Consider the following 27,328-nt stretch of genomic DNA (forward strand, 5'->3'; position numbering starts at 1 on the left):
CAACAAAACCACTTGTTCGCTAGACAACTCACTAATCAAATCATCGCTTCAGTAAAAACACTCCGCTTGTGATCATCGCTTAGCGATCATTGCTCAGCGACGATCGCTCAACGATGATCGCAACAGATGCCCCATTAAAAACGTACCTTAAGCTGTTTGATAGTTCCATAAAAACTTCTGTTTGCAATCTATTTTTGGTTTATTAAATCTTACCTTAAAATTATAGCAACCAATATTTTATACAACCAATAGCAAACGTATCGTTTTAAGAACAAAATATGATTGACTTAGCAGATTGAAATGTCAGTTGGTAGTTCAGCTTTCTTTCCAAATTGGCGCTAGGGATTATCGTACCGGACAAACACCGATATTAGAGTTTTACCTGCTCTGTTTCAGGTTCTCATGCTGTGGGCTGCCCCTAGTACAATAAGCTTAGTTATGTTTTCGTTGATCATACAATCCACATAGTTATGCGTTGGAAAGTGGCACTTACCATCTCCTTAGTTTTAAGTGCTTCAAAGTAGGTATTTTTGAGTTTTACTGAAAATGTAGCTTCTGGAATTGTAACCATTACTAATCTTATCAATGTGACAGGAATTCCAAAGTGTTGCAATGCTTCTTATATCTTATTCCAATATCTTCTTCAATAAATGTTTTCATTTATTCACTTAATTTTTCTCGTTTTTATTATTATTTTTCTGCGCTTCTTTAAGAGCAAATATAATAATTGCCTAATTGCCGAAAGTTTCATCTCTCTGTAATTGGCACATTCAAGCTAGTTGCCTTTGTTGATTTAATGAGCATAACGAACCAATATTCCATTCTTCGCACATTTTCTGTTATTCCCATACTCTCGTTAGAATCGTGTGGCTGAGTGTGCACCCCCATATTTGTAGAATTCTGAGCGGATTTCATCATTTCCTAACGCTGTTTTTTATTATTTTTGTTAGTTTCTGGATTGCCTCGTTAGTTTCCTGTAAGGTCACGTTAAAAATCCTTTATAAAAGGTTTTAATTATATACCTTTTATAAAGGATTTTTAAATACATTTTTTATGATGTGTGATTAAGGAAAATTGTAGAATAAGAATCTAAGGTAAATGTTGATTAATGATAAAGTTGACAAGTTAGGATGTTAAAATGTTTAAAAATTGGGAACACTGAGAGTGTGTCCATTGTCAAAGAGCGAAGACTATTAGGGAAAAGCTTAAAAAATTGGTGAAAATATTTAAAAATTGTGGAGACAAATAAAAGAAAGCTAAAGCATTATTATTAATTGTATTGGAAAATATTAGAATTGGAATGTCAAAAGCTGGAAAAAGGATCAATTCAATAGATGATGTAGAATAAAATGTTAGACTAGATAGTGAAAGATTTATAATTTTAATGGATGTGTGAGGTAAATGGTTAAAAAGTGAAAATTGGGAAAGAATAATCATCATCACGTAGCGCTACAACCCTGGGTGGGTCTTGGCTGACTGTACAACTTTTTTCCAATTTGTTCGATCTTCCATCAACCTAGGGTCAAATGGAATGTTCATTTTCCGGAGATCTGCTTGGATGTTATCTCTCCATCGCATTCTGGGACGTCCGAGTGGTCTTTTGCCTGTGGAAATCTCCTCCCATACCAGTTTTATAAGTCTCTCGTTATGCAGTCTGTGCACGTGGCCTGCCCATCTTCGTCGCTGTGTATTAATTTGTTGGAAAACATCGACGTCATTGTAGAGTGCTTTTAATTCGATATTGGTTCTGATCTTATACTGGTTTGTGGTGATGTCATGGTGAGGTCCGAAAATTTTTCTAAGTATTTTTCGTTCAAAGCGTCTGAGCTTTTCTTCGTTTGCTTTGGTCATGGTCCACGTTTCGCATCCGTATGTTATTACAGGTCTGACGATGGATTTATAGATTTTTATCTTTGAACTTCTTGTAAGATTTTTTGATTTTATGAGCTTATCATAATAGCATACATATAGCAGATACTTAAAACGTTGTACTCTTTCGAAATTGAAGGTGTTGACCATCACATTTTGTCCTATTCTGTCTCTTCGTGTCGTTCTATTTATACACATATATTTCGTCTTCTCTTCATTAATCTTCAGCCCTACTTCACTTGTTGCTCCTTCCACCTTGTTGAAGATGTCTTTCGTGGATAGGATGGAGTCTCCAACGAGAATAATGCTATGAAACAAATACAAGGTGCTGTTAGCGGGTGATTAGTTTGCAAGGTAGGAAGTTAAATGCTAGTTAAGTAGAAGGAGGCACATGGACCACAGTAATAAAATAATGAGAGAATAGTAATAGAATCTGAAATGATGTGGGTTATGAAAAAAATAACGGTGTATGGGAGTGAAGTCACGATTAAAGGAGCAGTGACGATTGACGCAATTGAGGCTAGTCCTCAAGTCTATAACAATCTCCAAATCTTCATACAATTCTAGTCTTAAGATATTTTTGTCTTGTATGTTAAGTGTGACACCATATGGGATGTTCATTGTGTTTACTTTCAGGTGATAGGAAGGCTGGTGTGTTTTCTCGTTTATAGTGTTCAGCAGTTCTGGTTTATAAAGATCTATATGTTCTACCAGCATAGGAAGGAAGGAAGTTTATTAAGTAAATGGAATATTTGGTGTTAGTAAGAATATTATTCAGGGTGTGGCCAACTTTGAAAGAAATGTGAGTGTTGTCAGAGTGACAGTAAAATGTTTTTAATTATTTCTGATTGATCGAATTGCGAAAAGGTAAAGATCTATAAGTAGAGTAAATAGATCGATTTGAAACAAATAAATTCGAGTGTTGAAGTAGTATAGATTCTCTTTTCCTGATAAGTTTATCAATGATATGATGATCACACCCATTGTTAACCGCTATTTGGTTGATGATATTAAGTTCCCTGTTAAATTCATCAGTGGATAAAGGAATGTTATGAAAAGAAATAGGATGATTTGAAGCAGAAATGGTCAGTTTGGGTGGGTTTACGGTAGATAGACATTTGTAATTTTATTCTAAGACATCAACTGGAAGTGGGGATAAGTAACTTCCCATTCTAGACCATCAGGTTGTTAATAGAATTTATTGTTGAGTAAAAAGAAATCTTGAGATAGACTTAATTCGAGAATATCGAGTATCCGTGAAATGATATGGGACTAAACGGATTTACTAAGTTTGATTTTACCAGATCATTTGTTTTATGTTTGGACATTGAAGTAAGGAGGTTGCTTACATCAAAAGAAAGCTTAGTAATGTCAGGATTTAGATTAATGTGTTGAAGTTTGTCAACTAATTGGTAACAATTTAAGACTGAGTTCGTAGTATGAATTTAGATAAAATAGACACAGAAGTATTAATAAATCTGACCACTCGACGGATAGGAATGTCAACTTTATGTATCTTAGGCAACCCATATAACCTGGGAATTATCGGGTTACTAGGAATTTTGTTGTGTGGTGCACCATGATAAGAAAGAAAATTTTTTGATGCTATCTTTGAGTTTAGAGATAAATTTTTCAGAAGGGTCGACTGGTAAAAGAGTAAAATGGTTGTTCTCTAGGAAAGATGTAATTTTGTCGTTATAAGAGTCCCGTTCTAAGATGACCAAACAGTTACCTTTGTCTGCTTTAGTAAAAATTAAGTTAGGTTTGAAATTATTTAATGGATTTTAGAGTTTTAAGGTAAGAGTTTGTTTGTTTAATGGAAATATTATGAGATAATAAAGAGTTAGTGTGATCAAAAGAAGAGAAAGAGATTTTGGTTTTAAATTTATTGATGAAACGATAGCAAGAATTTCAGATCGACGTTCTTTGTGAGAGGGACAATGATAGATTTTGTATAACTATTTCTGTCTCAACAGAAAGACTCTAAATCTTTTAAGAATAAATCTTTAGAGACGGAGTGTTTGAGACCATAGTTAAAAAGTTGGATTTCATCTTTGAAAAGGAGATGTTCGTAAAATTTTTGATTCTGGGATGCAACTGAAAGTTAGAAAATTTCCTGTTATTTCTGGCATCAGATGCTTGATCTAGTAAAGTTTTATCCCTGATGAGTTTATTAAGTTTGTTATTTAATCAATTAAATTTAATTGAATTAGAAAATTCTACCCTGTCTTGAACATCTGTCATAAAGTTATTAATATTGATAAAGCGAATAGTTTACTGTAATGGGAACATATCTCTTACTTCAAGTATAGTAACTTTTATTTTCTAGGGGTTAATTAAATTATTAAATATGCTTAAAAAAAACCCATTTCACAGCATTCTCTTTATGTTGGTAGATACTAGTTATATGAATTATAAATTATTGGTAATATTTTTAAATTGGTTAATCCCAGCTCGTTAGTTAAAGCTGTTGTTAATGTCAACGGTGAGCAATAATTTTTAACATGTGTGCATCACGAAAGAGTGTTTTGTTTAGTCCGCAGGTAAAGTTCTTGGCCTCTTTTATTTTTACGTATTACCCCTTTAACATTTATTCGCCACAGGTGGTACAACACTTTCCTTTTTTAATTGAAAAAAACAATTACATGAACTTCAATTATTTGTCCAGCACATTATGTCACCGCATAATAGTTAAATATTCCCATCACCATATCTCCAAGTGATACTTTCATGTCTATTACGTATTGCATTCGCAATAGGGCCAAAACATGTTCTAGTTAAACATTAGAAAGGCTGGTAATGGCATCAACATGCACGAATGTTTATACAGTTACAATCAGCGATACCGTGCAGTTCAGTTTATCGTCACAAATACTATGTATCTTCCATTAAAACAGACACACTGGTAATTTTTAATATAAATATACATTTTGTTTTCATATGAAAATAAAAGGTCACAATTATACTAATAGTCCAGGCGATATCTGTTTTGAGTTGGGTGTGAAGCATATAATCGCAGGTTTTTGCATAAATCGCTCCAAAATGTCACTACAAATAATAATTTCACTATGCGTGAGTTGTAAAATGTAGGCTTAACTTTTGGTTACACATAATATTAGATATTTTTCCTCCTTTTCTCGCATATATCTCAAGAACTATTACATTTTAGAATAATTTTGTATTGGATATACTTAAAAGTTTTGTAATTAAATTTTACATTAGACAATGCTAGTTTCAAATCTTAAGAATTATTATTATGGAAAAAATACTAAAAATCTCTAAAAATAGTTAAAAAAAAGGTTTTTTTGTGAGTTTATTTTCCAGACTAAAATCAAACTTAGAACCTTCATATTCCGAGAAAGAAAACTCGTTTAATATGTTTAATCATCACACAAAATTTCATTAAAATCGATTAAATAGTTTTTGCAATCTAATTTTTTTTAAATGAGTAATTTTCAAAATTATGCAGGCCAAAAACTAAAACTTTTAGATAAAAGAGCCTAGAGAATTTTTTAAAAATTTGTTTAAATTTTATGCTTATAAACAATTTGAATAACTTCATCAATTGTAGATCGATTTTAATTTTTAAAACGAATATTAAAAGTGTATCAAAATAAAATACGCTGATTAAACATATTAAAGAGTTTTCTTTCTCGGAATATGTAAGTCCTAGGTTTGATTTTAATCTGAAAAATAATCTCACAAAGAAACCTTTTTTTTAACGGTTTTTGTGTTTTTTAGTATTTTTTCAATAATAATAATAATTTTTAGGATTTATAACTAAAATTGTCTTATGTAGAATTTAATTACAATATTTTTATGTTTTGTACAAAATTATTCTAAAACTCATAGTTCTGAGATATATGCGAAAAAAGGACGAAAAATATCGATTTTTTTTAAATATTTTGTTTAATAAAATGTTAAGCCCATATTTTACAACTCACATATAGTGAAATTATCATTTGTAGTGATATTTTGGAGCGATTTGTACACAAAACTGCGATTATACACTTCACGCCCAAAAATCGTTATTTTAAACAGATATCGCCTGGACTATAACCAAAAAGATAAAAATCTGTAACAAATATGCTAAATGAGAGGGGTTTATCACAGTAATTATCATTACAATTAACTGTGGTTTAATTACATCTAAAAATATATCTTTCTTACTTATTTTCTATCATAATAATAATATCGTATGCCATTTTTGCCGGATCGATCCTTTCGGATAGGTTCGTAGCTACTGTCAATGCACACTAGCACAGGGGACCGACTATTTTACGTGTCCTCCGAAGAACGGTGACCGGCTCGTATTATTTTTAAAAATAAAAATGTCGAAATTTTCTGTCATAACATGGTCTATCAGATTTCTTGTCTTCCCATCTGGTTACTCCCATGTTACTTTGTAAATATCTATCAAAAGGTGTACTCACTACTTGAATATTATATTGGATTGATAGTTGAATCGTCTTTTTTCCATTTTAGTTACACCTTTCCTGTAGAATTTTGTTTCTTGTGTTATTATAGGATTCTTCTCTACCGAATTTCGCGATAAAATTTCGCATTTTTTATTTTCATAATATCATCCTTTGGATTGCTGTGTTAACGTCTGTTACATTTTCGTAAAATTTTCTCCACAATTGGTACATGAACATTAATTATAGCGATTTTTCTGAACTGACCTCTTAGCCTTAAGAGGCAGAACATGTGGTTAATTACTTTAAAATCTATGACTTATCTGCCCAAAATTGCGCTAAAACGCAATTTTCCCACAGGATAATGGTCATACATTAACCTTATACATCAACAGCAACTACAAAGTTTATCCGTAACTCTTAAATTCCCGTTCTTACCTAGCCAGGTGGGCCTCCTTATCTTTCATCCATTAACCACGTATGAGAGATGATAGAAGATCGGGTCAACTTCCTGTAAATAATGGATTTGCGTCGTCTAAGACAGGAAGACTTAGCAAATAGGAAGACAAATAAAGCACACTCTGTCAACCAAAGAAAAAAAGAAAAGATTTTTTGGAAGATTTGATCAAACTCAGGATGTGAAGTAATATAGGTATCATAGGTCATATAGTCTTCTCCAAAAAAATTGGAGAAGACCAAGCAGGGTTCACAGTAGGAAAATCATGCCTAGATCATACGTACACATTAGAACAACTGATAGAGAAGAAAATGGCAAAAGGTAGACCGGTCCATCTGGCCTTTGTTGATCTAAAGAAAGCATATGACTCAATACCTAGAATCAAATTATGAGAAGCAATGAATGATCTCGGAATCCGACAAACACTAATAAAAGCAGTTAAAGCACTATACAAAGAAAACAAAGTAGCTATTAAATGTGGAAATAAAGCCTACAATCCGTTTAAGACGACAAAAGGACTTCTACAAGGCTGTGCTACGTCCCCTACTCTGTTTAAAATATTCTTGGAAGACACTCAAACCATGGAGGAGAAAGTGCGAAGGAATGGTCATACCAGTAAGAGACGAATACCTATACACCTTAAGTTTTGCCGAGGATCAAGTAGTCATCGCACAAGATGAAGAAGATCTCAGAAAACTAGAAGAAGAATATAAAAACAACGGAATGGAAATAAACTTAGAGAAAACCGAATACCTAACAACAGAAAACAAGGATATGAGAAACCTAGAGATAGACGAGGGAAGACAAATAAATGGAACAGATAAATTCAAGTATTTAGGAACCATAATATCGAACCAGGGAACAACAGAAGAAGATATAAACAACAGACTGAGACAAACAAGAAACTGTATAAGACAACTAAACTCAGTGTTGTGGGATAAGAACATTACGATAAAGACAAAAAAGAGAATATATAACACCCTGACAAGAAGTATCCTGACATATGGGTCCGAAAACTGGACAATAAACAAGAGAAATAGAGGTAGAATAAGAGCAGTAGAAATGGAGTTCCTGAGGAGAAGCTGTAGACTTACAAAAAGAGACAGAATTGAAAACGCAGAGATTAAGCGGAGAATGGGAGTGCAATCAGACATAATCGACTATATAGAGGAGAAGAGACTATCCTGGTACGGCCACGTCAGAAGAGCGGACAGAGGACGCTGGATAAACAAAATCACAGAATGAAGCCCGATTGGAAGAAGAAAGAGAGGAAGACCCCGAAGGTCATTCAGAGATGAAATCGACGAGGCTATGGAGAAAAGAACCCTGCGAGATGGAGACTGGAATGACAGGGAAAATTGGAGAAAACGGTTGAGTGAAGGAAGACAGTGAAAACTGTGGAAATCCTTAGTAGTAGTAGGTCATATAGTCATAGGAAACGTTTATTACAAATATTTTATCCCAAAATGATACATTTGCTATGTTTACTCCACGGTATTAAAGCAAGTAAAGCGACGGGATCTCTTAATGACACAATCTGGAAGAACAAACACCTAAGACAAGACACAAAAACAAGAATCTATAAAGCAGCAATTAGACCTATATTAACATACACGGCGGAGACAAGACATGACAGATCTAAAACGAGACAACTATTAGAAACAACAGAGATGAAAATACTCCGACGAATATCAGGGACAAGTCTGTTGGATAGGGAGAGAAGCGAAAACATAAGAAGAGCATGCAATATAGAAAACATAAATGGATGGGTGACAAAACGGAAACAGGAGTGGAACGAACACATTAGTAGAATGGCAGAGGATAGGATAGTACGAATAGCACAAGATAAGTCACCAAATGGACGAAGAAGTATTGGGCGAGTGTGCGATAATTTAAACAATTTAGGAGGCCAATATTGAAGAAGAAACAGGCTTTAAAGCCTACATACAAGAAGGAAGAAGAAAAAGTCCACGGTATCAACAGGTTGCTAAGGAAATGAGAACAAACTTTCCCCTTATTAATGAATTAATTTCGAATGTAAAAAAGTGGTGACAAGATGGCGAACCTGGTTAGAGGCTGTTTTTTTTACTCCGATATTTATGAAGACATTAAAAATTGAATTTTCTGATGACAACAATCTAGCAACTTTCTTCTGATCAACGAACATTTAAAAATGAAACCGTTAAACCACAAATCGATTTTCTGAAACACTCAATAAATTACAAAAACGCAAAGTCCGTTTTTAGAAAGTAAAATATACTTTAAAATTCTTAGTGTTTGAATTTTGTATGCATATTATTGACAAAAATCAATTTTTTGCATATTATTGACAAAAGTCATGAATATTTATACGCCTATACTTTACGTTTAAATATGGAAATTTGCTCAAGTCTGGTGATGAATATTGGACCTCATCTGAGTCTTTTCTTTTATTTTATATTTGTTGTTTCTGCTGGTTATCTATAACTGTGCATCATTCAAATAACGACTTTAATAAAAAAAAATTCGGTTTATTTTTTGACTTCTGTATTCGTCTAATTTTTTGCCCATCGTATGTAGTAAGACTAATAAAAAAATCTGTGATAATACAGACTCTTAGATCACTGAGTAACTCATTCTCTTTTTCGTTCTAGATTTCTCAACTGTTAGTGGAAAAATCGTAAAATTTTCACGTATAGGTCTGATATCCATTATAACTTTAGTATTTTCCGCTACGTAAGGACGTCAGTGAGTCGAATACGCAGGTTATACCTCTTAGTTCAGTATGTACGAACAAAAGATACGATTACAGGCACAGCCAGTCGATACGAGAAGTGGAGATCCGTATCTACTTGCTTCTACAAAAAGGTATTAAGAAAAAGAGGTTGTTATCGTTTACTTTCTATATATCAAAGATCGTATCGCTTCTTTCATATGTGTTCCACTTATCACGAAAGCTTTTTCTTCAATCTCAAGTTTGCTTAAAAGAAAATAATTTCATTCAAAATAAATTAGTTTTGGTATTAAGGTACGAGGGCTATTCTGTAAATTTGTAATAAAAACCGAAATGCAATTTAAATAAAATACTACGTCCTAGTGGTTTAAACAATGTTGAATGTTGAATGAAACAATGAAAATATTACGTATAATAACAACACTGATTTTGTAGAAAGTGCTAGTGCCAGTGTGAATGTAATTCCTGAAAAAAAGTACCCGTAAAGAATGAATGCATTTAAATGGTGAAACACAGCAAGTGTGTTTCAATGTGTACAAAAATCTACATAAAAAATTACGCTTCAATAAAAGACTGACAAATTAGACAGTTTGTAGCATGCTAAATTTTTCTATTACTGGCCTGTATTTTTAATACTATGTCTAGAGAGATTATTAATTTTTGTCGCTTCAAATACGTGTTTAAATAGTGTTTAAAAGACTCTTAAACTTAAAAGACCCTTTGAGTAATAAATTATGTATGTGGTTGGAATATACATTTTCTTTTAAACCACTTTATTCAACTATTAATGATACATAATCTCTCTCAAAATTTTATTGGTTTTTGTTAAAGCGTTTTCTATTTTCTCACGAGAACAAATATTTCGAACCAAACTGCACATCCCCTTCCCAAAAATTAACTGGCTTAGGTCTAATTTATAAAACGCCAAAATCCGATTTTAGTTCTCAGTTGCCAGTTATTATTTGTATCAATATGCATTCAGACGTGCATATTTGTAGTTCAGTTACCATCGAGAAACTCACAATTTTGTGGTATGTCGTTCACTGTTCGTTTTTAATTAATTGCGATAGTAAGAGATCCTTTTTTTGTTTATTTATAGAGCTCGACTGGCTATTCACCTTTTGCCGCTATGTATTGACATAATTATCTTATACTATCTGATTTCTGCTAAAGGGATTCCGACTACCTGTCCCTTTGGATTCCAACATCTTTTCTCCAGGCCTGTGGCTCTGTCTTCAAAGGTCAAACTATGATGTGAGTGCAATATTTTATAATGATTCTTCTTCTTCTTCCTATGCCGTTCCCATTAACGGAGGTTGGCGACCACATTTTTAAAAGCTTCTCTGTCTTTTGCAACGTGGAATAATTCGTCTACAGTCATGTTTGTCCAGTCTCGAAGATTTCGCAGCCATGACTTCCTCTTTCTACCTATTCCCTTTTTGCCATCGACTCTACCCTGCATGATGACCTGCATCATCGTTTATAATGATAATCTTTTTTTTTTGCTGTTGGGGAGAGTAACTTTTATAATTTTTTGTTGAGAGTTTACGTTTAGTTTTTTGAGTATGTTACTAAATATAATATAATTGTGTAAAGTTAATTTCAGAATAAAACGGAACAATGGCCAATAATATTCGTTCAGATTGCAGTCAAATATTCAATTGGTTTAAAATTTTTTTTTTGCTGAGATATTAAAGTTTTGATTAAGGTAATTTCCGTATTGTTTATTAGTTAAATTATATAAAATACTGCAATCTGTTTAAAGTATAAGATTATTGATGACAATATGTGTCATTATGTGTTTTTTATTAATAAGTATTTATTAATAAAATTTTTGAGTGTTAATAAGTAATTCCGATATTAGGGAAATGCATATTTCATGTACATGTAAACAATGAAAACAATTTATTTGTTATTTTGGTGATTACAAAATATAACTTTTATTTCAGTAAATCTTATTTATTATCCTGAAAATTTATCGGAAGAAAAAAATTCAAAACAGCAGATACAATCCACATCCTCTTCTTCTTGATCCACGTCATCTTCAGAATCAACAAATGGTATTTTTTGCACAGACTCTGATGAATCCCAAGAAACTTTTATTTTTGGATTTAATTTTTTGCTTGAGTTCTTTGCGTAAATTAATTTCGTTTTCTTTAATTCTCTGCATGCATTAGAGTCAAAGTTTACCACTTTCTTAACCCCACTTGCAGTTTTAGGCGATTGTGCTTCTTCAAGGGTTTTTTATAAGGCGATCCAATAATTAAGGCAGCTGCACCAGAGTTCTTTCGTTTAATTCCTGGTCGATCAGGTAAAAGAGGCAAAGGCTTTAGATCAGTTGGTTTTATAAAGTTGCTTATTTTATCAACCGTGGTAGTTAGAAGGTACAGAAACGTCTTGTAGAATGATAATTTGTTTTGGTTTCACAATATTATTTGGAGATTTATTTTCATTGTTACTATTGTCATCAACATCTAACTTGTCCTGGATTGCAAAATCTTGGTCACGAAATAAATCTCTATCAAATGGCATAATGCCACATTTTCGAAAACTATGCAAAGAAATTTCCATGGATGCTTGAATATGCTTTTTCAAATATACCCGCAATCGGGGAAATTGTTCTTCCAGGATTATTTCTCAACCAGTTTTGTTGGCAATAATATGTCTTTAAAGGTCTCATAAGCCTATATGACATCCAAGTTTCTTGTTGTAAATATTGTTGTGAATTACAGGATCTTTGGCGTATGACTTAGTATAGGAAATAAAATGATCCATCCACTGCGTAAATAAGTAGAATTGAATCCAGCCAAAAGGATGACATCTTCCAATTGCTCCAAGAGGTGTTCCATCCATCACCTCTGCTTTAAAATTTTTCTCATTCTCATATTACAACTGTGACAAGCGAACCTCTTTCCGAAGTTGTTAATACTCCAATCTGCTTTTTCTCCTTTTAAGCCTATAACTTTAGTATGCTTGTGTTGAACTGCTGTTATTCCGGACTTGTCAACATTATAAACTCTGCTTGAATTAAATATTAACTGTTTTAGTTCTGGTTCCAGAATATCATAAAATTTCTTAAGATTTTCTTTAGTAAATCTTTTGATTCTAGCTGCAGGTACACCTTGTGGAGTTCGAAAAGAAATATTCTTGTTACGCTTTAAAAAATTCGTTAGCCACTTTCTCCCTGCAGTAGCCTTCAAAGTTAATTTTAGCACAAACGATATGTCCTGCTTTAATGGTATATACCTAGGTTAAAAAAAAATATTTTTAATTACATATTTAATTACCAAAACAACCAGCCGCCGCACTATATCTTAAAACAAAACTATTAAAACCTACAAATCTGAGCGTTCTATTATATTTCTTACCGTTGCAACTATCCACTAGACCTCTTGGTACATAGTTGTAGAATCTTGGAATGGGTATCATGAATAAATAAAAGATTTATAAAAATAGCTTCCAAAAAAATATATTAAGAAAAATGTTCTGTGAAATGGAAAAATACCATCTATAAAAATGGAATATGTACCTAGAAAAATGTAAAAAATTTCATTCTGTGTCAATATATTTTAAAATCTTTCGCATTGTACGAATGGACTACCAATAAAAAATTAACAACCCAACCAACTCTCGTATACTCAATTCATCCACGTTTTTATTGTGGCTTTCATCATAATTTAAAAATCTCAATAAGTCATTCGCCACGATATTAAACGATCACGATTTTCGGAACCAATATTTATGTATATCATTAGAGATTTCCGTCTACAATTTGTGAATCATTTCTAAACTAGCTGTTCCATTGTGTTCGTTTTAGTATGTTGCAGGTAATATTATCTAACGGTAATGAAAGATTTGTCATCAAATTAGTAGTAGCTATCTCACTCTTCAATACAAATGTAGCAACTTTTAGAACCATGTTGTGAGTTTTCTCGTTTAAAGATTTACTTCTTTTTCTTTTAGTAATAATTTAATACTCCGATATATTTCTACAAGAATGTTATTCATCACAGCGACTAACTACCTGTAATACCACTTCTTATACATCGGTTTTTTTACTCAACACAATTTAGCGTGTTTACGGATTATTAACAACAAATGCTTTTATTAAAATTACAATAATGTTATAGTTGAAGAAGTTGCTTTCTGTTTGATTATTAAAATATCTAGAGGTTTCACAGCTTACTTCACAGACGTGGGAATAGAGTGGCTATTTGTCGTCATTTTGTTTAGTTGCAATCTTCAAAATTTATACTTCAATAATTATTTTTGTACCTTTATGTCAAATATCCTTTCTTATAATTAATACTTATAAACTTTTACTTGACGCGGTGATGGGACTTATGGCAACATTTATCTCTGGATGGTACAAACTATGCAAAAACAGGGATACAGCTATTTTGCAGTATGAAGATTTGAAATTTGATGTTTCCAACCACCAAGTGAAAGATTTTGACTACAAGTAAACATATCAAAAACTAAATTTATGGTCATCGTCAAAAATAAAATTAGAGACGTCCAACTGCTTATCAAGAATACCCCAGTGGACAGAGTAAAACAGTTTACCTATCTTGGAATAATAAACGTAATAGTAAACGAACAATGGGATCACTCATAAGAAGTAAAATGTAGAATAGAGAAGGCTAGGAGTGCATTCAACAACGTGGCCAAACTCTTTAAAAGCCACAACCTTAATTTGGAGATAAAAGTAAGGCTCTTACGATGGTATATCTTCTCGATATTATACTACGCAGTTGAATCCTGGACACTCACTGATGTTGACTTGCAGACTGAATTGTGCAACAACTCTTCTATGCGGATATTGATATGTTTGCCCAATATATATTGAATTGCAGTTTTTACAATTTATTTTATAAATAAAATATATTTGGATTGGTATTGTAAATAGATTAATTTCTGATAATGCAACTCCTTTTTTTTAATTAGATGTTTGTAAAATTCTAGTGGACAATTAGTTTAATATCTTTAATTTTTTTCAGATTTTCGGAATGGTATTGTTGGCAATAAAATACTTCTTTTATGGGTTATAAGTGGGTTGGTAACTATTAGTATAGTGAGTGTGGCGCTCTAGATAACACTGTGCTATAAGCTGACTGCTACATGTAAGTCTCTGGTTGATAAGGAGTCGTCGGTAGATTTACATACTTCACTGGAAGCACTATCACCAACACCATCATGCTAGTTGTATACAGTTCGCTTTTACGAAATCTACGATGGCTGAACATACTTATGAACCAAACCTTGCGACAAGGCTTCCATGCAGGAGACTGAGGTGAATCATTGTAAATGGAAAAGGTGAATATCCAAAAGATTAAAAGGACTAAATCTTGGGAGATTTATAGTCAGGAGGGAAAGTATGGAAGAACAGGATATGTTACAAGGGACAGATGGCCAAATGCCAGAGACATAGTATCTCACTTGAGATAAGAGAAAATTATTGTTCTTCTAGGGCGATAAAGTTTCCTCAATAACCTCATTTGATCCAAGTATCTTCCTTTGGAGCATTTTTTGAGGTTTGCAAAGAGCCAGGCAAAAACAAAGTAACTGGATACGATCTAAATGAAGTGGGGGACTACTTAATAAAATTAAAACCGTGGATCGAGAACGCATGATTTATGTTCTATGAAATCAAAAGGTGCTAAAAGTCAAAGTAATGCATTATCAACAAAACAAATTATATTAATACGAAATAACGAATTAATATAAGTAAATAATTAATGAGACAACTGAAATCATTATATTTTGACAGATGACGTTTGAGATGATTATTTTCTAAATCATATGGATTTGTTATTAATAACGCGATCTATTGCCAAAACCAGCCTTATTAAGTTATGGTATATAGGACAGATAAATTGATAAACAGGGAGAAAATTATCGAGAGTTCGATTTAACACTGAAGATATAAAATTTGCACAACACAAATACTCTGGATTTTACGACAATGTTATTTGTTTACAAGTTAACAAGGGAAAAACGAAAATAAGCTACCCAAAGAAATATTCCCAGAAATAGTACAACAAAAAATAAATTTCAAAATTGAAAATACCTGAAATACCTGAAAGAACGAATTAAATTGCGAAAAAAACTTCAAATAGAAAAAACAAGATCGTGTAAAAAGTTTGATTACATTCAATAAACTGAACGGATTGAGTATTACTGATGAAAAGAATATAATAAAACGTTTGGCGTTTAAAGAAAATTCATAGCGTAGTATATTAACCTTCTGAAATTCTTTGTGCTCTTGACCATATTTAATAATTATGGAAGCAACACTAAACGGTTCTATTATACCAGGCTTGCTGTTATCGTTATTTTACAATACAAAAGAATTGATATTATTGCCGTCTATATAAAGTAGGTCAAAGTATCAGAAGGCACTTTCTATGAGCTGTCAAATGTGAAATCCTGACAGTGATCCGTCCTTTTTGTTCCGAAATTAGTTTTACAATACTCAAAATGATAATACTTCTCTGCATCGTACGTTTATGGGTAAAATGATTAGGTAATAATTACAAGAAAAGAATTCATGACTCAGCTGTTCGAGTAATTTCTAACCAAGTTGTAGTAAAAGTTGCGAGTGACAGATGACAGGTGAATTGCTGCCCAATTTAAAAAACAAAATGAGCTTTTATCGACTAAATTTTATTAGGCGAACATCATTATTCAACTGTTTTCTTAGACAGTTAGCACGTTTTCATTGCTAATATAAGTTGGTTAAGCAATTTAAAATCACTCAACCATTTGTGTCCGCTGCCGAGCATAGATATTCTATAAACCCTCTTTCACTGATGACCAAATTTATCTTTGTTTTGCCAGAGTCACTGAGACCCACGTTTTGTAAAGCTGTGTGATGTTCTTGTACCATTTTAATGGTTTATTCTAGATCGTCTCTAATTATTGTTATCAGAAAATCGAAGGTTACTAAGTCTTTCGCCGCCTATTTTTATTATTTAGGCCGCCGACTAAAATTTACAAGATCTCCAGAAGTTAGTAAATCTAGTCAATCTGAGAGGCCTTAAAAATTAACATTTCAAAGACAAGGGGATGGCGGTTGGAAAGATTAATATAGATCAATGTCCGTTATCTCTTAATGGATTTTAAATATTTTTATTAAATTTTAATTTTAAATTTTATTTTAAATTTTAAATATCTTGGCAGTTGATTAAATGTAAACTGAGTTAAAGAGATCGAAATAGCACTTAAGGCTATTGTGACTTGGAAACTAGTTTTATGTAACAGAAACCTATCGATGCATATTCGCAAGAGGGTCTTAAAATGTTATGTGTAGTCTATCATATTATATGTGAAACATGGACATTAAAAACCATCATGCGAAACAAAAAAGAAGCATTCGAATTGTGGTGCTGTAGACGAATCCTAAAAATATCGTGAGTTTCGCACACTTCCAAAGAAGATGTTCTTAAAATGATGAAGTCATATACACCATAAAGAGGAGAAAACAGAATACTTCTGCCATATAATTAACAGATCTAATAAATACCATCTACTTCGCCTTATAATACAAGAAAATGTGTAGAGAAATATATGGATTGGTCGAAAGAAACTTTCATAGCTGCATAATATTAGGCAATGATGTGGTTCCATAGTACCAGAATTATTTCACGCAGCAGCCGATAGAGAAAGGTTTCATGTAATTGTAAGTATGATTACGGCCAACATCTAAATAAGGACACGGCACCTAAAGAAGGAGAAGTGCTCCAAAACAGCTTGGGTGACATGTGGTCTCCTTGTCGCAACCATTGTTTGATTTCAATTACTGTAGATAATATTGGTGTAATGGTGGTCAATCTTACATTCTTCTAAAGTACTTTTATTGTCGTTAGTCCCATAAACTGTGTGGAAACCTACGTGTTCGTTTGGCTTATAGAAGCTTAGAGTTTGGAACTTACTTACTTTCCGTGTCCGGAACACCAACAGCTTTAAATTTTGTGTTTCCAATGCCTGCCTATTCTTAGGCCTGTCAGACCTAAGAATAGGTCTTCTTTTGTGCAGGTCTCTCTCGTCTCCACGCATGATAGTAGATGGTGACTATTTTGAACCGAGCCACAGTCGCAGGCATTGTCCTACTGGTATTCCCATTTCTTCAGATTACTAGCACAACGTGAAACGCCAGTTTTTAGTCTGTTTAGCGCTCTCCATGTGGGATACGGCAAATTGTGTCCAGCGGAAATTTCATCTGAGGGAGCAAAATGTGTTGTAGATGATGCTTGCCATAGGTGTATTCTGCGCGTCTTAGGCTCTTCGGGAAGGGATCGTGATTTTTTCAGAAAGCTTTTCCGAGATCTTAATCTACTTGGCTGAGCTTGGTGGTCATACAAGGGGTGTCTTCGATCCGTCTCCTGCTTCTTTCGTTCTATCTCTGACGTGACCTGTTTTTTGATAGCAGATGGAGCGAGTCCAACTATAGGGTAGACCTCTTCGATAGGTGTAGCTTTCAGGCAACCAGATATTATACGAACCATTTCATTTAACGCAACATCGACGTTTCTAGCGTGAGCAGAGTTTTCACACACTGGTGCTCCAAACTGGGCGGCAGAAAAACATAATGCTAAGGCAGAAGCACTAAGAGTGTATGGTTGTGCTCCCCATTTTGTGTTTGTTAGTTTGCGGATGATATTATTTCTGGCGCTTACTTTTTTCTTGATATCTTGACAATGATATCGATATGACAGAGTTCTATACAGACGTACGCCGAAGTATTTTGACGTCTCATTGTGTTCCAGCATCTGACCACGCCATTCCACCTCCAGTGTCCTTCCGACATACTGGTTTCTAAGGTGGAAAGCACACACCTGGGTTTTTATAGGATTGGGTTTCAGATGGTTTTCATCATAGTATAGTGTTAAGTCTTCTAGGGCATCTGTCAGTTTTACTTCAACTTCATTGAAGGTACTTCCCTGAGCTGCCACAGCTGTATCATCCGCGTAAATAAACTGTCTTGTTTGTTAGTTTTTGGGTTGGTCGTTGATGTAAATGTTGTATAGCAAGAGGACACTTCCGTGTGGGAGTCCATTTATTTTATCCCTCCACCGACTGTTCTTGGACTGGAGCGTTACGTAGAAGCGTCTATTCTGGAGAAGACATTTCATTAACCTTGTTAGTCGGAAATCCTTTGTAATTTCGTAGAGTTTTACCAGCAGCCGTTGATGGTTAACAGTTTGGAACTAATCTTGATGTTAATATGTGGATTAAGATTCCATATGTGGTATGCAACTGATTATTCCACTTTGTTGGGATCTTTTGATTATATAGGCATCATTTTGTATTTTAGTTATTAGTGTGGGTCCTCCGCAAGTTATTTCTGTTTATATTTGCGTTTAGGAGTCTCTTCTTAGTGTATAATTATCTGAAGAACTCTTCTACAATTTGTATTATTCTCCCCTAGTTGATGTTACTACTTCCCCTCTGTCTTTCATTTATCTAATTATTCTGTTATATTGTTCTTAATACCCTCCCTTATTTGTGCTCCACTACCTCCTTTTTTATTGTCCTAAACATTTTAAAACATATTTGTAGTGTTTTTAAGTCAAGAAAAGTAATTTTAAAAATAATAAGCATAATTCAAGAAAAATCAACAGGTATAGATTTGATTTTCAAATAAAAATTAATTTTTTTGTAAATTTCTTTTAAAAGGTATTATTTATAACTATAATACATAAATATTTAAGATACCTATCATTTCATAACCTTTTCAACTAATAATAATAAGAAAAAAGGAAAATTTATATATAAATTTATTTATTAATAAAAGCAAAATAAATATTTTTTTAAATTGTTAAAACAAATTACTCGGTTAAATAAACAATTCACATATTAACTAATTTAATTTTTATAATCTATATACAAAGTGCCTCAAATTAAAAGAAAACATCAATTTTCGTGGATTAGAACCGGAGATATTGAAACTTTTATAAATTTGAATTTATGAATTCAGTTTTTGAAATAGTAAAATAGGGAAATAAAAAAAGGACAAACTCGAGTTTTAAGGGGGGTGGGGTAGAGTTATTTTAAATGTTTATAAGCTTAAAATCACAGTACTTTTGTAAAACTAGTTTAAAATATTTAACATTTATTGTTTAATCGTTAAATTACTTAATTTGGTAAAATATGCCTTTCTCTTTAATTTGGTGCTTTCAGAATTCATGTAGGTCTAATAGTTTACGCATAATGTTGCAAACAAAAGCTTTCTGGGATAAACCATTTCAATTGTGCAGTAACTTAATTGAAACTTAAATTTTTTATAGCCGAATACATGTGAGATTGTCCTTATTATCACGGGAAATTAAAGTTTTATGTGCATTTTTAGAAAAGTTTTTAATAATTTTCAAAAAATCGAGTTTTGAAGCTATTTTTGCAATAATTAAGCAAAAATTAACAAAAATAACTTTGCAAACTCGCATATTAAAGGATTTTCTATGCTTTTTTAGTAAAATTGTGTCAATTGTCCATATAATTTATAAACTTTTACCTTTAGTATTTAAAATCAAATAGCGATCTTAAATTGTTTATATATTGTTTATAAGTAAAAAATAAAGTTTATTAATCTTTGGCCTTTGGGGTTTATAACATATTTTTATCGCCAAATTTACCAAAAGCAGTCGCTAGATACCTCTATCAAAGAGTGTCACGAAAAAATATTTTTATTTGCTACAATTTCTGGTCTATTATCAAAAATATGCCATTGAAAATGTTACCGCCCTTTTATTCCTTTTTTAAATATTATGTCTAATCTATGATCATTTTCCTAGACCAGATAAATTTGATACTTTTTACATTCTTCTTGTCCAAATTCATTTTTAAATGTATTTTATGCTTTTCTGCAACACTTGGTATTTTAAAACCATAAATAACTACTGTCTTATTGCAAGAGAAAAATAAAAGATATCGATTCATTTATTTAGTTGTTGAAATTAAGTAGCAGACTTCCATATCAACCAGTTAACCCTGAACAAGGAATACCATGTATGGAATAATCTCACTTTCGCACTTTGTAAACTAGTAATCCGTCCCGAAAATCTCAAAATGAATGATGTGTAACTTATACACACACAATAATGTAGTCGTACCAAAAAAAGCTTACAAGTCATTATCATTTTATACTTTTGGTCGTTAAATTATTGAATCTATTAAAGTTAAAAAGAATGGAAAAAAGAGTAAAAACATTAAAAATGAAAAATATTATTTAATCGTCGATAAAAACTAAGTAAGACAGCAGACATCGTGAGCATCCCAAATGACAGTGTACAGAGAATTTAAATCAAAGGACTGGAAATGAAAAAAAAAAAAATTAATTTTGAGTGTTTCATGCTACTTTTTTTCTTTAAATGTTCTGAACATTATCTTAAGCCCTTTCATATTCAAGATTTCTCTCGGGATTGTGACTAATCCAGTTATCTGATTTTTTTTTTGTTATTAAAGGCCTATATAAACAAAACCTATGTGTTTTCTGTAAATATTTAGGCGTTTTTTTAATTATTAACAATTTAATGTAAAAAATGGTATTCAAATCGAACGTTCAAAAAGCCTTCGACCAAGTCTGGCATGCTGGACTGATCAAGAAACTACTGAACATCGGCCTGCCATTTCCATTCAACGTAAAATCACGGTAAATGTTCGAGGTTTACTCCTACAGCAGGAGTTCCACAAGGTTCCGTGTTGGCACCACTACTTTACACTATATACAATAGCGACTTTTCCAACCCACGAAACACAAACACCCTCACTTTACTCTACGCAGATGACACTGCTCTCGTAACAAGATCTCGAGATGCAGATGCTCTATGTAGGTTTGCTCAAAATCACCTTGACTAAGTCGATAGATGGTGCGGGAGATGGAGAGTAATAACTAACCCTAACAAAACTCAATTCATTATCTTCAGACACCCCAATCTCAGCGGATACACCACAGACAACTTAGCCGAAAGAATCGACTTCAGACTTTGGGGCGACCGACTCCCAACTCCGTAAGTAGATAGAGTACCTAGATGTGGTGTTCACAGAATTTGAAAAACCAAAGTTACTAATAATATAAGAGAAACGGTAAATTTGGCAACATTGCAAATATCAAATATGGAATCTCCGTATTTCAAAATAGGTGCACCTCTAATTTTGTACAATTATGACTAGCAATTTACGAGATAATTTGCCGTTTCCAGACTTTTGGGCCACTCTGTATATACACCTAGTGATTATAATTTTCATTATTTGGACATACGAACAAAACAAAAACAGAGCAAAAGTTGCTTCTAAACGGCCTGAAGATTGAAGAGTATCTATCCACTGTTTTTAATAATTTATATAATAATTTTCTCTAGCAAAAATTATATACACTTGTTTTTTGAAAGTCCGCCGAGTCATCATTATTATTTAGTAGGTAAAGCGTCCCCTACAGCTCTAGACAGCTTCTCGTTTATTTTGTGTGTATAATTTGTTCTCTCATGGCCAGCATTCACGTGTACACTATTCAGTTCACTTGCCTGACCCACCCAAACCAGTTCACGGCGAGTAATTAATATTACACGTGAATGAGATCGAAGGAAATAAAACCTTAAGCGTAACTGGTATACTTAACCATTTCAAAAGTTTCACCCAATTAATGATACTCTTATTTCTTTGACGGAGACATTCGGCAATGCTTTATTCACTTTCATGTACACATGAACTAATTTACATAATAGTATGTGTAACAGGTGGGCACTTGAAAGTCTATAGCTTCTCATTACCGACGTTGTAAAACGTAGATCGGATTTCAATAATGAAATATGGCGAAACGTTTATAGGTTTTTTAAAGATACTTTAATTAACGAGGAGATTTTCTTAAGGAGGCTATTATGCTCTACAATGCTGGTATTTTTTAAATTCCGTGTAAAACTATAAAACGAAACAATGATAAGAAAAATATTCTACCTTCAGTATATCTACTACTGATACGTTTTTTACAGTATTAAATTTTACACCTACTATACTGTTTCTTACGGTACATCTGCTTTAAAGCGATGCAGGTGAGTGTAGTCATCTTTCACCAAGAAGTACTGGTCTGTTAGACAGGGTAGTATTGGTTTTTTTTTACTTAAAGAGTACACCTTCGTATCATAACTTATCAAAGGCTTTACTGACATCTAAAAAAGCTACTGATAGATAGGGTTTTGTCTATTTATTTTTGAAAACAGTTGTCCGCAAAAGACAACTGTTTATAAAACTAATGTATCTACGAGTTGCTTTGTTCCAATTGTCAGAGTTGTTATGTCGGTCAAACTTCACAATGGCTCAAACCGAGAATAACACCAAAGTGACTGTACAGAAAAAAATGTGTGCAGCAGTTGACCATCGTTAAAAAACTGGGCACCATTTAGACTACCCAAATGTCAGGGTTTTAATGCAAGAAAATATGTAAAGTTTTTGGAAATCTGCCACATCAATAAAGAAAAAGAGTCTATAAATTACAAGGCACACACTACACGACAGTTGAGCAATATCTACTGCAATATTCTAAATAATTTAAATTAATTTTACTGTATAAACAATAAAAACATTTTAACCATCCTGTATATTTTTAACATGTAGGTATAAAACTGACTACTTCTATTGTTTGTTAAATATGGACTTGAATGAATAGTATATATTTGTAGCTAATGTCGTAGCTAATATAGCTAATGTAGCTAATGCTAATGTAACGAAGTCTTACATTAGCTACAAATATATACTATTCATTGTTCCTTGTCCTAGATGTAAGCAACATAAAAGGACATTTCCATATATTTAAGCTAATTCGTCACAAATTACACTTTTTAGACCACACTCCTTACGATACAGAGTAACATAAGCTGCCTAATGCATACGTCATTCTCTTAAACATGACCTTCAACAACACCAGTAATTTACATCTTTTATATCCAATATTAAATAATTATAGAAAAAAATTTTTAAATCCCAACACCTGGATTGCTGTTATCATTTTAACATCATCAAAGTTTTTTAATCTTTTGGCTGTAGTAATACTATGTTTAACTAATATTGTTTCATGGTACATTGACATTTTGTTTTTGACACCGTTCATGGGTATCTTATCAATCAGTTACCAGCTGAAGTCCGTTTGAAGAGGTTTACTCTCCGGACACTGGAACTCACTTAAGCATGGGTGTATGTTACCTGAAGTAAAATTTAATTAAAATATTAAACATCATATAATATTATCAACATCATGTACAATCTTTGGTAACACATTACATTTTAAAGGGTTTTTACCCAAATATTTTGGTGGCTCAGGCATGGTAACCTGTAAGTATAACCATTTTGCTTTTTTTAACCTTAGTCAAAATTTTAAACCACGTTTACTGTAATTAAATGGTTTATACTTATTTTAGGTATTTTAACCTGATGATGGAACAGTTGTTCCGAAAACGTTCGTGTTTTTAATGTTGCCCTTTTAAGGGTTTTTATAAAATAAAATATACCCACATACAAAGACTAACCTCTTTTTGTTAAACCTATTTATCTCCCGTTTCAATGAGAATATGCTCAAAAGAGTTTAAAAAATTTAATTTATCATTTAAAAAGAAGAGATGTGTATACTTGTTTCACTTGTGATAAATTCAAAATGAGACTGAAGCTTTGTACAGATGAGAGAAAACATAAGCATCGCTCAAGAACACGAACAGTACAAAAAAGGCGGTGACACTGCATATGAAGAGAAAAGACAAGACACCCAGATATCCAAAACTAATTGTTTGATCAAAACATTATACTTTTGATTTGCAGCAATGCCTACCGACTCCCGATTTAAAATCATCTGTAATTTTTTATAAGCGTCAACTGTGGACATACAATCTAACGGTCCACGACAATGCAACCGGTCAAGAAATATGCTACATGTGGTATGAATCAATAGCCGGTAGGAGGTCTAACCACATTGCTTTCTGCTTATATCGCCATCTCCAAGACTATTGTACCCTCCGAAGTAGAGCATGTTATTTACTATTGTGACACATGCGGTGGACAGAATCGCAACTCCCATGTGACATACATGTTTACATTGATTTATGAAAGACTCAAGCAATTTGAAATTTATAGACCGCAAGTTCATGATACCAAGACACAACCAACTAGAGGTAGATACCGAGAAAAAAGACTGAACTAGAGATTTTCCATCCATATGACTGGATGCCGTTGGTTCGCTCTAGCAGCAAAAACTTTACAGTTTATGAAATGACGAAAAAGAATATTTTTTCAGTTTCTCTTCTTTATTAAAAGGACCTTTGGTTTTAAGAACTAAAGATACTGAAGGAAATCCTTTTAAATGGCTGCAAATGATGTGGCTACTTTATTAATTGTTTAATTTAATAATTGTTTAATTTACTAATGTTTGTATTTTGAGAACGATTTCCGAAGTGGAAATTGAAACGTCAATAAACGTATTTTAACCTTTAATTGTGGCTTATTCCCATTTAAATAGTAATTAATTTAAAATGCCACAAGAAAATAGCTTCAGAACAATAGTTTCCTCATTAGCTCTTCGTTTTATGAGATTTCTCACTAGTAACAGTGAATACAGTGTGATTTTCTAATGAATACAAAAAATTTAATATTCGATTAATCAAAACTGATGGATTCAACATAATACATTTTGAAGGACAAACAGTAATAATTATTTTGGGAAACTATTGATAATTCCACAAGGAAACTAAGTTCTTTTATATACCTTTTTATAAAGGATTTTATTGAAAAATTTTTTTTATTGATAATTGTCGAAAACGCTAAATTTAGGAAAGTATTCATTATTCCGAAAATCTAATTAAATTTTAGGTCGCCACAAGTCACACTTTTCCTATTTATTTTCGAGCAGTGTATTAAAAATTATATTGAGCAGTGTATCAAAAACTGGAATTTATCTGCGCGTGGAAATGATGCGCGTGAAAAAAATGGAACATGAAGAACAAAGGACTGGCGGCAGAGTGAACCTACCGATTCTTTTTAAGCAATATACTGTGCCAGAGGTAAGTTTGGCAAGATTAGGCAAGAAAATGAAAGTGATGTAAATATATTATATTTTTATTCAAAGTTAAGAATGCAAACTTACCTTTTCTTGTAGAATCCTACAGAGGGGCTTAAAAGAATTGGTTCCGCAAATTAGATATTTACCAGGAGCTGTAGGTACCAGTATTCTGATATAGTTTTGGCAATCATCTTCTGTTTTCCCCTTGAGGTTACAAAGCTGACTGTGCGCTTCGGAAGAGGGCCAGGAGTCTAAACTTACAGCTTTCTCAGCTAAATCGAACATCGATAAATTATAAATTTGGTTCCTCCCTCCCAATAAAATAGATTCATCGTCTTGATACAAGACAGTAAAATGGTCGATTGACGACGTATTCCCCCTAAACACTATACTACGAATTTTGTTGGCATTATTGACGAGCTTTGTGCTTGTATTTGGCAACCATCCATGACCAATTTTAATAAGGTATAGTAATATCAAGAGAAAATAATTTAGAGAGATTGTTGAAAGGCACGAAAAGGCACGGAGCTTCATTTTGGGCTGAGGGGTAGCGTTCACTTTTGGAGCGTCATTTTTTCACCGTTTTCGGCCTGAAACAACAGAAAATATGTTAGTAAATGCAAACACATACTAAAGATAGCGTGATAAACAGTTTCAGGTATTTCGATTAAAAACTAAAATAATAATACAAATAAGAAAAAAAAATGGTACAGTAGGTGGTACTGTAGACCAGCGTGAAGCTTCATACTGTTTTCTATATGTTTAAATTTTAAATAATATTTTTAAAATTAAATAAAGTCCTCCTCCTGTATCCTTTATCCTTCGTAAGGATGTGGTGACGTTATGGTATTTGACCAATGGTTGCTATCCATTCTTCTCTCTCCTGGGGGCGGCGTGCTGCCTCAGACAGAGAGTAAATGGTAGCACATTTTATTTGGTCTGATCATCGGAGTGGCGATCTTCCTCGGGTTCTTTTACCATCTACCTTGCCTTCAAAGACCAACCTCTCCATGCCTTCCATTCGTCTGGTAATGTGTCCAAAGTACTTCAATATATTTTGGTTGATGATTGTGGTAAGCCTAGTATTGATGTCGAGTTCTGTCAATGTTGAGACATTTGTGCGATGTGCTGTCCAGGATATGCGCATCATTCTATGATATACCCACATTTCAAAGGCCATTATACGTCGTAAGTCGGACTTTTTAATGGTCCAAGTTTTAAAGATAAGCGTCCGTACTAGGGACAGTTTTGTGTTCCTGGTTATGTCCGTATCTTTCCAGATTTTAGTAAGTTTGACCGTTGCTGATCTGGCCATTGTAAGGCGTCGATGTATCTCTTCTTCGCATCCATCATTGTTTTTGATAACAGAACCTAAGTAATTGAAACGGCTTACCACTTCAAACCCCGCTACGTTTTGTATTTCCGGCTGGTTATTTTCTAATTCGATCGATTATCATTACCTTGGTCTTCTGTACATTAATTTTAAGTCCATATTCACAACTAATAGTATCTAGTCTGTTCATGATGTATTCAAGGTCATTTGTTGATGATGCTAGTACTAAAGTGTCGTCAGCATAGCGGAGATTGCTGATTTTTCGGCTTCCGACTGATATTCCTCCTTGCCATCCGTCTAATACAATGCGCATGATGTGTTCAATATATATATATTGAATAACGTGGGAGAGATAATACATCCTTGACGAACACCGGCTTTTAGTTTAAAATTATCGGAGTATATGTTGTTGACTCTTACGTTTGCTGTGTTGTTGATATACAGTTGTTTCAGTACGTATATTAGATGTTCGGGGGGTACCCATTTCCCTCAATATTCCCCACAT

General features: G+C 33.0%; 1 protein-coding gene across 3 annotated transcripts in view; it reads right to left on the reverse strand.

The window, feature by feature from the left end:
- Positions 1–27,328, reverse strand: part of LOC140452069 (semaphorin-1A-like) — a 559,254-nt gene that overhangs the window by 43,881 nt on the left and 488,045 nt on the right. For all 3 annotated transcript variants that reach the window (XM_072546113.1, XM_072546114.1, XM_072546112.1), the window contains one exon: positions 25,575–26,080. In XM_072546113.1, the coding sequence (XP_072402214.1) occupies positions 25,575–26,024 (450 nt within the window). In that variant the 5' untranslated portion in view covers positions 26,025–26,080. The remainder of the gene's footprint in view (positions 1–25,574; positions 26,081–27,328) is intronic.

This window comes from Diabrotica undecimpunctata, chromosome 10 (assembly GCF_040954645.1).
Source record: "Diabrotica undecimpunctata isolate CICGRU chromosome 10, icDiaUnde3, whole genome shotgun sequence".
NCBI classification, from domain to species: domain Eukaryota; kingdom Metazoa; phylum Arthropoda; class Insecta; order Coleoptera; family Chrysomelidae; genus Diabrotica; species Diabrotica undecimpunctata.